The sequence below is a fragment of the Taurulus bubalis genome, assembly GCF_910589615.1.
Source record: "Taurulus bubalis genome assembly, chromosome: 6".
Taxonomy (NCBI): Eukaryota; Metazoa; Chordata; class Actinopteri; order Perciformes; family Cottidae; genus Taurulus; species Taurulus bubalis.
In genome coordinates this window covers 2,511,443-2,526,442 of record NC_136594.1, presented here as the reverse complement: position 1 = coordinate 2,526,442, position 15,000 = coordinate 2,511,443, and the positions used below count along the sequence as shown (strand labels likewise).

At 43.1% G+C, this 15,000-nt stretch overlaps 1 protein-coding gene across 1 annotated transcript in view; it reads left to right on the top strand.

The window, feature by feature from the left end:
• The window catches only part of cacna1ab (calcium channel, voltage-dependent, P/Q type, alpha 1A subunit, b), a gene marked incomplete at both ends in the record, with an annotated part of 167,044 nt that overhangs the window by 51,701 nt on the left and 100,343 nt on the right, over positions 1-15,000 (top strand). The window contains 2 exons of the mRNA XM_079220283.1: positions 1,615-1,726; positions 2,135-2,274. Of these exons, the coding sequence (XP_079076409.1) occupies positions 1,615-1,726; positions 2,135-2,274 (252 nt within the window). The remainder of the gene's footprint in view (positions 1-1,614; positions 1,727-2,134; positions 2,275-15,000) is intronic.

The window sequence follows — 15,000 nt, the reverse complement described above, 5'->3', positions numbered from 1 at the left end:
AGTGTAACAGTGCATTGTCACAGTGTATTGTTACATTGGATTGTTGCAGTGTATTGTTACAGTGTATTGTTGCAGTGTATTGTTACAATGTATTGTTACAGTGTATTGTTACAGTGTAACAGTGCATTGTCACAGTGTATTGTTGCAGTGTATTGTTACAATGTATTGTTACAGTGTAACAGTGCATTTTCACAGTGTATTGTTACAGTGTATTGTTACAATGTATTGTTGCAATGTATTGTTGCAGTGTAACAGTGCATTGTCACAGTGTATTGTTCCAATGTATTGTTACAGTGTATTGCTACAGTGTATTGTTACAATGTATTGTTACAGTGTGTTGTTGCAGTGTATTGTTGCAGTGTATTGTTACAGTATATTGTTGCAATGTATTGTTGCAGTGTATTGTTACAGTGTATTGTTACAGTGTATTGCTACAGTGTATTGTTACAGTGTATTGTTACAATGTATTGTTACAATGTATTGTTGCAGTGTGTTGCTACAATGTATTGTTACAGTGTATTGTTACAGTGTATTGCTACAGTGTATTGTTGCAGTGCATTGTTACAATGTATTGTTACAGTGTAACAGTGCATTTTCACAGTGTATTGTTACAATGTATTGTTGCAATGTATTGTTACAGTGTATTGCTACAGTGTATTGTTACAATGTATTGTTACAGTGTGTTGTTGCAGTGTATTGTTGCAGTGTATTGTTACAGTATATTGTTGCAATGTATTGTTGCAGTGTATTGTTACAGTGTATTGTTACAGTGTATTGCTACAGTGTATTGTTACAGTGTATTGTTACAATGTATTGTTACAATGTATTGTTGCAGTGTGTTGCTACAATGTATTGTTTCAGTGTATTGTTACAGTGTATTGCTACAGTGTATTGTTGCAGTGCATTGTTACAATGTATTGTTACAATGTATTGTTACAGTGTGTTGCTACAATGTATTGTTACAGTGTGTTGTTACAGTGTATTGTCACAGTGTGTTGTTGCAGTGTATTGTTACAATGTATTGTTACAATGTATTGTTACAATGTATTGTTACAGTGTGTTGTTACAATGTATTGTTACAGTGTATTGTTGCAGTGTATTGTTACAGTGTATTGTTACAATGTATTGTTACAGTGTATTGTTACAGTGTAACAATCTGAGTCAGCTCCTGTAAATTCCAAGCGGAGCTAAGTGTATTTACAGAGACCGTACAAACTAAACGATGAGTCACTCCTAGCAGGAACCCCAGAGAGGCTAAAAACACATCAAATATGACCAATAAGACCAACAAATGTTTCTCTGCGTCTTGCATGTGTCTGTTAAAAGGAATCCGTCATTGAACATCATTACGACAACACAAGCCTTTTGGGGGTTGAACAGAATGTGGGACGCAATTCTGAACATTTAATAACCAACGTGAATGGAATTTTACCTTTTTATTAATTATTATGATAAATGTATGAAGAGACACGTTTTACACGGAGGTTGCCCGTACATGCAGTATGTGTGTGTGTGTGTGTGTGTGTGTGTGTGTGTGTGTGTGTGTGTGTGTGTGTGTGTGTGTGTGTTTGTGTGTGTGTGTCTGTCTCATGGTGATGTTGGCCTTAACTCCAGCTGCACTCCGTTTGAGTGGATGATTCTCACCACCATCATTGCAAACTGCATCGTCCTGGCTCTGGAGCAGCACCTTCCTGATGGAGACAAGACGCCTCTCTCTGAACGACTGGTAACACACACACACACACACACACACACACACACAGTACCCAAGATGGGCCAATGGCCAATGGGCCCACCGCCTGTTGCCTTGTGGTACGGCGCATTTTTCCCGCCGTTTTTTTTGAAAAGTATAGAAGTCAAAACATTCTTCAGCCGCACTGCTCGTCAATGTCACAATTGGCAGCCAATTGAATAAAGCAGGAGGCGGGCTTTACTCCGTTTACCGCTGACTTCCACACTCAACATGTTGGGATCCACTGAAGTTAGACAGAGAGCTTCATCTCTTCTTAGTTTTTTACTTGACAAATGTAAAACACAAAAACCATTTCCATTGACATGTTCCCAATAAACAAACTCCACCTGAGCAGAAGGTGACCCACAACAAGTGTTTTTTCTCCCCCCTCCTCGCCTGCAGGAGGAGACGGAGCCCTACTTCATAGCCATCTTCTGCCTGGAGGGCGGCATAAAGATCCTGGCTCTGGGCTTCGCGCTGCACAAGGGCTCCTACCTGAGGAACGGCTGGAACGTCATGGACTTCGTGGTCGTGCTCACCGGGTGAGTCCTCCTGCTCACGTTCATCTCAACGCTCTTTATTTGTACATCTTTTCTTTGTATATGAGCCTTTCGGGTTCGCCGGGGCAGTCGTTTGCCTTTAAATGTCCAGACTGAATGGTTTTGGGTTACAGCGAGACACTGAACTAACACAGCTGTGTGTCCTCGGGGATGGAAATATACAAATATATGTATTTACACTGTAAAAAAAACACAAAAACAGCACTAAAAAGGCTCACTCTTTATATTCATTCTCGATGGACCACCGCCGTTTGTTTGTGTGTGTGTGTGTGTGTGTGTGTGTGTGTGTGTGTGTGTGTGTGTGTGTGTGTGTGCCAGACTCGGTAAAAAACAAAAAAGAAGCACTTTGATGCTACATTGTTTGTGTAGCCTTGCATGCGTTCATGTTGCTTTAATGTTTGATGCTTTCAGGAGATAACAGGCGGTCCAGCTTTAAGTGACATAGTTTATTTTTATCTATATATATATATTTATATATATATATATATATATATATATATACATACATATATATAATATATATAAAGTGGAGCTAATTTACACTGATGTGAAAAGTGATTTAATTTGGAATGAAATTAGGAGTAACTGATGAATATGACCAAAGGTCTGCTTATATCCAGGTTTTGTTGTTTTATTTGTCAAGACATATTGGAACGTTATTCGCTTAAAAATAATATTATAATAATAATAATATAATATAAAAAAAGAGTAATCAAAGTAACAATCTGATTAAAAAATAAAAATAATAGTGTCTCTGTTATTTTTAATTACTTAGAGGGACACCAAAAGAGTTATTACTCACGTACTACTTAATTTTCTGTGTGTGTGTGTGTGTGTGTGTGTGTGTGTGTGTGTGTGTGTGTGTGTGTGTGTGTGTGTGTGTGTGTGTGTGTGTGTGTGTGTGTGGATCTTCCTCTCTTCTCTGATCTCAAACACACTCACTCTCACAGCAGAGGTCTGGTTTGACAAAGTGTGTGTGATCAGGACCACTCCCCCACAGTCACAGGGCTCCTTTAATGAGGACACACACACACACACACACACACACACACACAGACACACACACACACACACACACACACACACACACACACACACACAGGCTGGATCAGAGCAGCGCTGCAGGGAGCAGCATCCAGGGCAAAGTGAAATGTCACTTCTCCGAGAGATGGGGGATCGGGTTTTGTTGTTATGGCGATAAGCAGAGCGAGCGGTCGCCTGAGTTCTCTCTCTCCGTAGTTCTCTCTATCTCTCTCTCCATCTTTCTCTCCACCTCTCTCTCTCTCCCTCTCTCTTTCTCTCCATCTTTCTCTCTCCCCCTCTCTCGCTTTCCTTCTCTCTCTCTCTCCCCCTCTCTCCCTCTCCCTCTTTCCTTCTCTCTCTCTCTCTCCCCCTCTCTCCCTCTCCCTCTTTCCTTCTCTCTCTCTCTCTCCCCCTCTCTCCCTCTCCCTCTTTCCTCCTCTCTCTTTCTCTCTCTCCCTCTTTCCTTCTCTCTCTCCCTCTCTCTCTCCCTCTCTCCCTCTCTCTCTTTCCTTCTCTCTCTCTCTCCCTCTTTCTTTCTTTCTCTCTCTCTCTCCCTCTCTCCTTCTCTCTCTCCCTCTCTCTCCCTCTCCCTATTTCCTTGTCTCTCTCTCACTCCCCCTCTCTCTCTTCCTTATTCCTTCTCTCTCTCTCTTTCTCTCTCTTTCCTTCTCTCTCTCTATCTCTCTCTCCCTCGCTCCTTCTCTCTCGCCCTCTCCCTATTTCCTTGTCTCTCTCACTCCCCCTCTCTCCCTCTCTCTCTTTCCTTCTCTCTCTCTTTCTCTCTCTCCCTCTCTCTCCCCCTCCCTCTTTCCTTCCCTCTCTCCCTCTTTCCTCCTCTCTCTTTCTCTCTATCCCTCTTTCCTTATCCCTCTCTCTCCCTCTTTCCTTCTCTCTCTCTCTTTCTCTCTCTCTCTTTCCTCCCTCTCTTCAGTCAAATGTGTCAAAGATAAAACAAGAAAAGGACATATGTCATATTTAACCCATGAAGCAGCGGCCATGTTTGTTTATTATTTTGCTGGTTGTTGCTCTCGTCTTCTTGTTGACTGTCAGGTTTATAAAGAGCAGACGCTCCTCTCCTAAAGGTGAGTTCACACACACCAGAGCTGCTTTCCTTCAGGTGGAGGTGGAGGAGGAGAGAGGGAGGGTCTCTTCATGTTGTTCATGTTCAGGTTGTACTTTGGGGTCTTTCGTGCCTGTCTCTTTAAGACGACCCTCACAAAGTCTGCTCCGATTGGTCAGTGTGTCCATCTTCTTTTTTTTACAACCTTTTACATCAATGTTTGGTGTCCAACCGGCATCACCCGTGTTTATGTTCGGCGTAGTCGATGTGAGGAACCGAGTCGCCGGTCATCACGGTCACTGGATCACCTGAAACACCCGGATGCTCTGGAGCGTCTGAGCGATGGTCCATCTTGAGGTTCTGGAATATTGTTCTGACCACAACCAGACTTAGTTAGCCGTCTTAAATGACTCAAGGGAGTAAAGGACACTCATGTCACGTCATGTCACGTCACGTCATGTCACGTCATGTCACGTCACGTCACGTCATGTCATGTCACGTCATGTCATGTCACGTCATGTCATGTCATGTCACGTCACGTCATGTCATGTCACGTCACGCCACGTCATGTCACGTCATGTCACGTCATGTCACGTCACGTCATGTCATGTCACGTCACGTCACGTCATGTCACGTCATGTCACGTCACGTCATGTCACGTCATGTCACGTCATGTCACGTCATGTCATGTCACGTCATGTTACGTCACGTCATGTCATGTCATGTCACGTCACGTCACGTCATGTCACGTCATGTCATGTCATGTCACGTCACGTCATGTCATGTCACGTCACGTCATGTCACGTCACGTCATGTCATGTCATGTCATGTCATGTCACGTCACGTCATGTCACGTCATGTCATGTCACGTCATGTTACGTCACGTCATGTCATGTCATGTCACGTCACGTCATGTCATGTCACGTCATGTCATGTCATGTCACGTCACGTCATGTCATGTCACGTCACGTCATGTCACGTCACGTCATGTCATGTCATGTCATGTCATGTCACGTCACGTCATGTCATGTCACGTCATGTCATGTCATGTCACGTCACGTCACGTCACGTCATGTCATGTCACGTCACGTCATGTCATGTCACGTCACGTCATGTCATGTCACGTCACGTCATGTCATGTCACGTCATGTCATGTCATTTCACGTCACGTCACGTCACGTCATGTCACGTCACGTCATGTCATGTCATGTCACGTCACGTCACGTCACGTCACGTCACGTCATGTCATGTCATGTCATGTCATGTCACGTCACGTCACGTCATGTCATGTCATGTCACGTCACGTCATGTCATGTCACGTCACGTCATGTCATGTCACGTCATGTCATGTCATGTCACGTCATGTCATGTCATGTCACGTCATGTCATGTCACGTCATGTCACGTCATGTCACGTCACGTCATGTCATGTCACGTCATGTCATGTCACGTCATGTCATGTCACGTCATGTCACGTCATGTCACGTCATGTCATGTCATGTCATGTCACGTCATGTCACGTCATGTCACGTCATGTCATGTCATGTCATGTCACGTCACGTCATGTCACGTCATGTCATGTCATGTCATGTCACGTCATGTCACGGCTCTTTTAACAGAGATACTCATTTTATTCATCAACACTCGCTGCAGTCGTCGCATCATCGTGGCTCCAGTCGGCAGGAAGTACACAAATTAAAGGTAATATGAGTTTACAAAATGATCAAAGCAAATTAGCTGTGGCCTTCAGTCACCTGAGCGAACACCGCTTTATAACGCTTTATAACGCTTTATAACGCTTTATAACGCTTTATAATGTTTTAGAACGCTTTATAACGCTTTATAATGTTTTAGAACGCTTTATAACGCTTTATAACGCTTTTTAACACTTTATAGCGCTTTATAACTCTTTATAACACTTTATAATGCTTTATAACTCTTTATAACACTGTATAACGCTTTATAACTCTTTATAACGCTTTATAACGCTTTATAATGCTTTCTAACTCTTTATAACACTTTATAACGCTTTATAACTCTTTATAACACTTTATAACGCTTTATAACGCTTTATAACACTTTATAACGCTTTATAACTCTTTATAACACTTTATAACGCTTTATAACGCTTTAGAACGCTTTAGAACTCTTTAGAACGCTTTATAATGTTTTAGAACGTTTTAGAACTCTTTATAAATCTTTGGAACGATTTAGAACGTTTTCGAACGTTTTAGAACTTTTTAGGGAGAGAGAGAGAGAGAGAGAGAAAAAGAGAGTGAGGGAGAGAGGGAAAGAGAGGGAAAGAGAGAGAGAGGAAGAGAGAGGAAGCAAGGGAAAGAAAGAGAGAGAGAGGAAGAGAGAGAGGAAGCAAGGGAAAGAAAGAGAGGGAGAGAGATGGAGAGACAGAGAGGTGGCCCTGTGACAGCAGCAGTAGAGTAGAGCTACTGCAGCTAGATAACAGAGGGAGGAGGAGGAAGAAGAAGAGGAGCATGTGACGATGTCTCTCCGTTCCCCTGGGCTCTGGATAACAGGAGAGAGAGAGGGAGGGAGGGAGGGAGGGAGAGGGAGGGAATAACAAGATGGGCTCGGCTGTTAAAGAAGGAGTGAGAGGGAAGGAGAGGAGAGGAGAGGAGAGGAGGAAGAGTGATGGGTGGTGGAGGTGAGAGTGATGTATGGAGAGGGTGAGGAAGGAAGGATGGGGGAGGGAGGGGAGGGAGAGTCGGAGGAAAAGGGTGCGGGGGGGGGGGGGGCAAACGCCGAGAGAGTGTGTGTGTGTGTGTGTGTGTGTGTGTGTGTGTGTGTGTGTGAGCGCTGCAGTAACCTGCTTTTCCCTGCTCCCTGTGATCAATCACTCAGCTCAGCCTATATAACACACTCTCTCTCTCTCTCTCTCTCTCTCTGTCTCTCTCTCTCACACACACACACACACACACACACACACACACACACACACACACACACACACACACACCGTGGTGGATCATTACCATGCGTGGCCTATATTACCAATAAGCGTTCATATTCATATAAAACATTTTTAATTGACGTCGCGGTCTATGAACACAGAAGCCGACGTATGTTAGCTTCACGTGTGTGTGTGTGTGTGTGTGTGTGTGTGTGTGTGTGTGTGTGTGTGTGAGAGAAAGAGAGAGAGGACTCAGACTTCTACTAGAGTTAGATGTTGTGTGTTAACAGTGTCGGTCTCTCTCTCTCTCTCTGGGTTTCTGGGAGTGTGTGTGTGTGTGTGTGTGTGTGTGTGTGTGTGTGTGTGTGTGTGTGTGTGTGGGTGTGTGTGCGCTGTGCGAGTCGTGACTGAGAGTGCATGTAAGTGTGCATGTGTGCAGAGAGAGAGAGAGAGAGAGACTTGATGAGGACAATAATTAATGAGATGGGAATAAAAGAGGAGCAGACACACACACACACACACACACACACACACGCACACACACACACACCGCTGACCGGTGTATTTAGTATTCAGGGATGACAGTTCATTGATCTTCAGTGACGTCACTCGGTAATCTAATCTTTCAGGGTGGACTCTGGGCCGGCCAGCCAATGAGAGGCCGGCGTTCAGGGACGAAGAGGCTCCGCCCTCATAACTGAGCTTTACACTCAGCTTTACACTCGATTCTGTATTATTCTGAACATTATTCTGAACATTATTCTGAACATTATTCTGAACATTATTCTGAACATTATTCTGAACATTTTTCTGAATATTTTTCTGAATATCTGCTTTTTTGCAGCGGTTTTGCATCTCTTTGTATTCATGTTGTGTCTCTTGGTCATTCTGTGTCTCTTTCTAGTCATTCTGTGTCTCTTTCTAGTCATTGTGTGTCTCTTTCTAGTCATTGTGTGTCTCTTTCTAGTCACTCTGTGTCTCTTTCTAGTCATTGTGTGTCTCTTTCTAGTCATTCTGTGTCTCTTTCTAGTCATTGTGTGTCTCTTTCTAGTCATTCTGTGTCTATTTCTAGTCATTCTGTATCTCTTTCTAGTCATTGTGTGTCTCTTTCTAGTCATTGTGTGTCCCTTTCTAGTCATTATGTGTCTCTTTCTAGTCATTTTGTGTCCCTTTCTAGTCATTTTGTGTCTCTATCTAGTCATTGTGTGTCTCTTTCTAGTCATTGTGTGTCTATTTCTAGTCATTGTGTGTCTATGTCTAGTCATTGTGTGTCTCTTTCTAGTCATTGTGTGTCTATTTCTAGTCATTCTGTGTCTCTTTCTAGTCATTGTGTGTCCCTTTCTAGTCATTTTGTGTCCCTTTCTAGTCATTGTGTGTCTCTTTCTAGTCATTGTGTGTCTCTTTCTTGTCATTGTGTGTCTCTTTGTGGTCATTTTGTGTCTCTTTCTAGTCATTGTGTGTCTCTTTCTAGTCATTATGTGTCTCTTTCTAGTCATTGTGTGTCTCTTTCTAGTCATTGTGTGTCTCTTTGTGGTCATGTTTATTCATGTTGTGTATCTTTCTAGTCATTGTGTGTCTCTTTCTAGTCATTGTGTGTCTCTTTCTTGTCATTGTGTGTCTCTTTGTGGTCATTTTGTGTCTCTTTCTAGTCATTGTGCATCTCTTCATCTTCATGATTATTCATGTTCTGTCTCTTTCTAGTCCCTTTTTGTCTCCTTGTGGTCTTTTGTGTCCCTTTCTAGTCATTTTGTGTCTCTTTGTGATCATTTTGTTTCTTTGTGGTCTGTGTGTCTCTTTCTGGTCATTTTGCATCTCTTTCTAGTCATTTCTTTATTTCTTTGTGGTCTTTTGTATCCCTTCGTAGTCATTTTTTGTCTCTTTCTAGTCATTGTGTGTCTCTTTGTATTCATCTTTCATATCTCTGTAGTTCCTTTTCTGTCTTTGTAGTCTCTTCCTGGTTGGTAAGCGTCTCTTCGGGTGATATCATTGAGTCTATTTGGCTATAAAAGCTTCTGACTGAATGAGACTTTGGTTTGAATCCCGTCAATCCGCATATCAACATTTAATCCAAACACTGAATTGGCGTTCACAGGTGTTAAAGTACTCTGAGAAAATACTGTATGAACATTGAGTAGAGATTCAGAGAGAGAGAGGGAATTGTCCCTTTGCCATCACTTCCACTACCATTATTGCTCTGCAGTCATTTACAGACGCATCACTCTCCCATACGTTCCCTTGTACCTCCAACGCTCCGACTCGGCTGCACCTGAACGCACCACTCGTGTGAAGGGTGTTTAAAACAACGGGGGAAAATGTAGGCTGCGTTTTGAAACCGGAGTTGTTTCGATACCGGCAATCGGAAATGATTCGATTGAGGTCAATGCATGGATCTGATGGCGTCATATATTGATTTGTATTTGTTTATTTATTTGTTTATTTTACAGGGACAATGCACACTAATCAACAGTAAGTTAGCCAGAGTCTACAAATACAGAGTCTAAAATTGTGTCTACAGTATAAGAAGCATGAAAGCTCACCTGTTATCCACTTCAATGAATTACTTGTTTTTGGTCGTGAACCTCTGAGAACTTTCTAGTTCATCTTCTCTGGGTGAGATCGGAAATTGTAGCTCGTCAACATTTGTGTGACTGTTGATGAAGTCACTCTTCGTGTTAAGCTTTCTTCCTCCAGATTAGTTGGTGGATCCTCTGGTGTTTAGGAGGATTAATGTCTGAAACACTTGCTGCATTCAATCTGCGAGGTTGAAGTGTGTCACTCCAGATCAACCAGACATTTTAAACAGCATTTATGAAACAAAGAAGGTGCCTTGTACCCTTTTAAACAAACTATATATATATATATATATATATATATATATATATATATATATATATATATATATATATATATATATATATATTTGTTTCTTTTTTTGTTGCTAAAAGCCCGCCCGCCTCAGTGTGTGCTGCTTTGTGCACACCCACACGCCCTTGTGAACAGAAATAGAGATCACAGACACAAACGCACACCTACAGACACACAATGTGAGGGCAGCGAGGTGGCAGAGGTAAACCGGTTCATCATCACACCCACGGCGCATACGAGCCTTCGTTCTGCGTAAGTGTCCTTTAGCGAGACACCTGCATTTTATAATCAGCCACGAGCCGACCTCCGACCTCTCTGGCAGAGAATAGACCATCATACGGTTTTCACCTTCAGGGCATCACCAATGAGAGAGCAACCGATGGATTTGGTGTCTCAGGTTTCTGTTGTTTCCGTCTGGGAAGTGAATATTTCACCACTAATAACAATAATCAATGTATTGCCAGCAGACTTCGGCGAGTAAATTAAGCTCTCGCACCCACATTGAATTTACACGGTAATTAACCTGCATTACGTCGCATTGGAGTTGCATTTCATTTTGGTCTCCGCCAACGCGCGAGAGAAGATTGTTTTAGCCGCCGTTCACCAGCTGGTCGAACCGTCCTCGCTCCCGACTCGTCAAATATCGTCGCTTTGTCAGTAGCCTTCGACGTTTGATACCAACGCACCTTCTTATTGCGCATTTTCACAATGCTTTTTCGCCTGAGTTTACTCGACTTTATGTGGTTAATTTACTTTTTCGCAACCATTCGCTGCGGAAAAGGGGGCGCGGCTTTTCTCCGTGGCTTTACTCCGTGAAAACAGATACCATTTCCTTCATCCACCATGTAAATAACCACTAGTTCTGCTTTAAACTTGTTGAGGAAGTCCCTCAGACGTGGGAACATCAACCGCCCCGTGTCTGGGTTCATAACATTATCCGTAGTCACACACAGCTCCGACTCCTCCAGGACGAGTGTCTGAATGAAGCCGCTTCCAGCGCTCCTTCAGCGGATCAGCAGCAGTTTGATTCAGTAACGGCAGGACGGCGGTGATGCCGGCGGAGCGTCTCAATGCCGATTGGCTTTCACAACTTCGTGTCGGGCGAATTCTTCACCGGAGTTGAAATATTTCAACCCCAGCGAAAAAGCAAAAAAGCGAAAAAGCGAAAAAGCAGAAAAGCGAAAAAGCGGAAAAGCAGAAAAGCTAATATTCGTAAACGCCTTTTCGCTTTTATCGCGCCGCCCGGCGAAAAATTTCCTTTTTTGCAACCATTCGCATCTGTGCATTGACTTAATATGTAATCTACTCACGTGAATATTTCACAACTCTTTTGGTGTGAACATGGCATAAGTGTCTGTATGAATCCATGAACGTCAGGATGAGACGGTCGAATAACCGACGTCGTGCAAAGTGCAACGAAAAGTCTGCTTCTGCAGGAGGTCGGTGTCAAACAAACACAGGACTTTCACCCAGTAGACCGCTGTCTATTGTACCGTACTTAAGTTACGTGACACGGGTACTTATTTTATGTAAGAAACAATCTGCTTTCCTAAACCCAACCAAGTAGTTTTCTTGCTTGAGTAAACCTAAATATAAGTTGGAAGTGTATTTGCATGTAACAAGCAGTGTCTGTACCTTTTTAAAAAGACACAATGCATGTAACTGGAGGGGAACATTGCGTTGGTATCTGACAAGTGTGGAGTGAGAATGTTGTGAGCTGGTTGCTGGGCAGGTAGCGTACAATGGGTTTATTATAACTGGTTGTTTAAACAGCTGCCTGCTGCAGTGAAACTGAACCATGGATATAAGAAGATGAGCTAAAAGCAGCCAGAAAGCTCCATAGAACTGCAGCGTTGCGTTTACTAAGGACTACTTTCACATTGCGGGTAATCTTTTGATCCATGGTTATTCATGAATTAGAAGTTGGATTTACGTGTGGATAGTTCTTAGGACATCACAAATAGATGTAGAGCCAAAAAGATCTTGAAAGCCTCTTTAAAAAAAACGTAAAATACACTTAAGTGCATGACGTGCACACAAACACCCCCAAACAAGGACACAGAAGTCCAGACGTCGTGTCCTCATGAGGTCCAAGAGTCATGCTGGCAGGAGACGGAGGGGACAGGTGGGCCAGTCGGCCGAGAGAGAGGGGGAAGGAGGGAGAGAGAACAAGGGAGAGAGGTGAATGGAAAAACTGGATCAAGATTAGAGACACAGGAAAGAATGACGTGGGTGAACCGGAGAGGGATGAGTGTGTCTGTTTGATTAAAGGACAGGAACGAAGCCGGACTGACAAACAGCGGCTGCACCTGAGAATTAGGAAACATACGGTGTCGCTGGAAAATCTGGCAATACAACGTGAATAAAGATCTGTTACTGCTGTGTTCACACCGTGGGCAAATAACGCCTTATTACTGGATTAGTACAATTAATATTGCCTTAATGTGGATTGAAGAAGACTTGGAACTAGAGATTGAGACATAAACTCATGTTTACAATGTTTACTGAGGGAATAAATCAAGAGAAGTAGAGTCATTTATATAGACTTCTATACAACCAGAGGAGTCACCCCCTGGTGGTCAGGAGAGAGAATGCAGCTTTAACACATGCAGCATATACTTCTATACAACCAGAGAAGTCACCCCCTGGTGGTCAGGAGAGAGAATGCAGCTTTAACACATGAAGCATAAACTTCTATGCAACCAGAGGAGTCGCCCCCTGGTGGCCAGTAGAGGGAATGCAAGCTTTATGACTCTTCTGCATCGGCTTCACTCGGCAGAACCGGAGGTTGCCGCCTGCCTATTCTCCAAAACCCTCCATTGGCCAGAGGGTGTTTGCAGAAAGGCGTGCAATGAATAAAGGTTAATAAACATATATGTGATTAAAGGACAGAAGGGCGAATTACGGCGTGGAGGCACAGATGAGAGAAGAAGCAACGCCACCTTCCTTCCTCCTTCGCCTGATCACACATGGAGTAAATGGAACGAAGGGGGAAATGAGGGAGTTTGGTCAGGGGCGGAGGCAGAGGGAGAGTCCATCAGCTGAGTGTTAGCACTCTGCTGAGATCAGCAATAATATGTGAGGGAGAAAATGAAGAGAGGGAAGGAAAGAGGAAGGGTGGGTGTGGGGGGATGTGGTCAGAATGAGAGTGCCTGCATCCTGCCTCTGCCAATGAACGCTTCAGCAACCCAGGAGACAGGGGAAGAGAAAATGGCAGAGAGGAATGAAACGAGGGATCGGAGGAGATGTTTGGAAAGAGAAAGAGAAAGCGGTGTCTTTGATGAAGGGAGAGGAGGTCTGGTGACACGAGCTGGGGGTAAAATCCCCCAAAACCCGAAAGGTGACGAAGCCATTACAGTACCCCCCACCTTCTTCACCTCCAATTCTCTACCCAACCCCCCTCTGCATCGAGCAAATGGGCTCTCCCAATAAGAGAAAGTGATTGGGCCGTACCACCTGGGTGGCGGAGGAGGTTTAATGTTCCGTATCTTCAGGAGAGACGGAGAGCAGAATTGTGGTTTTTACTTAGATTTTTTTCCTGCAGAACAAAACAGAAGTAATGCTTACAGGAAGTTCCGTAACCTACAAATCCTTCACAATAAAAGCCCCCCGTTAGTTCTGCGTCGTGGACTTGTTTCATTGAAAGAATCAGAGCTCTGCTAATTTGGTGAATGAACACATTTTGTTCCATGTATGTTCTTCACAGTGCGAGTTTGTAAAAGCTTTTATTTTGAAGCAGCTGAATCAGGAAGTGGTGGGAAGATGTTGCAAGATGAATGTTTAATTTGAGAGATTATTGAAATATAACAAGGAAGAACTCAAATCAGAGTCAGGCTCCGTAATCCTACCTCTTGTTGTACCCGTATCTGTCTCCTGCTCAGTGCATGCTGGGAAATGTTTCACCAGCTCACAACCTCATTTATTTATTCATCTGGCGCTTTTTATCTTGTGCAAATATCTAAATATTTATGATTATAATGCGGGAAAGCCGATATATTGAGTTTCTTATGCTGCGTTCGAACATATTGTTCAAATTCCTTCACTCTGGAACTGTGTGTGTGTGTGTGTGTGTGTGTGTGTGTGTGTGTGTGTGTGTGTGTGTGTGTGTGTGTGTGTGTGAGGGCTCAGCAGGAGGCACTAAGGGGACAGGAGTTCACACTGTGATGACACATGGCACTCCCACACTACTTCCACACAATACACACATAAGCCACATGTACATACTCTCTCTCTCTCTCACACACACACACACACACACACACACACACACACACACACACACACACACACTCAGCTCATGCACATGTCAGAGGCTGGATCGGGTCCCAGTCTCTATCATGCTGGGAGTGTGTGTGTCCACACTGGAGGCACACACATGCGTGTTGCGTGTGAGCTCATGACATCATTAACATGTGATGGCTATCAGTGGATATCCGCTCATATAGAGCGTCTCACATTAATCATGCATCAATATTCTCATGGTGGGAAAGTCGTGATCCTTGTTTGACGTGCATCACGGCAAGAAGCAGGCTTGAAAAAAGGTCGATATTTTGGCGAAAAGTTTTGTGTAATCTTTGATCTGAATGATGAAAGGTTCAGACTCTATAGAGAACATTGTTGATGTCTGGCAAAGTTGCAGATTGTTTTTATATTGTTTTATATTTCTCTCTATTTGATACTCTTTGTAAAGTGTCTTTGAGGGTTTTTTTACAAGCCCTGCCTAAATATACATGTATTATTATTATTATTATTATTATTATTATTATTATTATTATTATTATTATTATTATTATTATTATGTATGTTGGTCTGTCATGAAGTTATAAAATAAATATATAAATAATAATAATTATAAT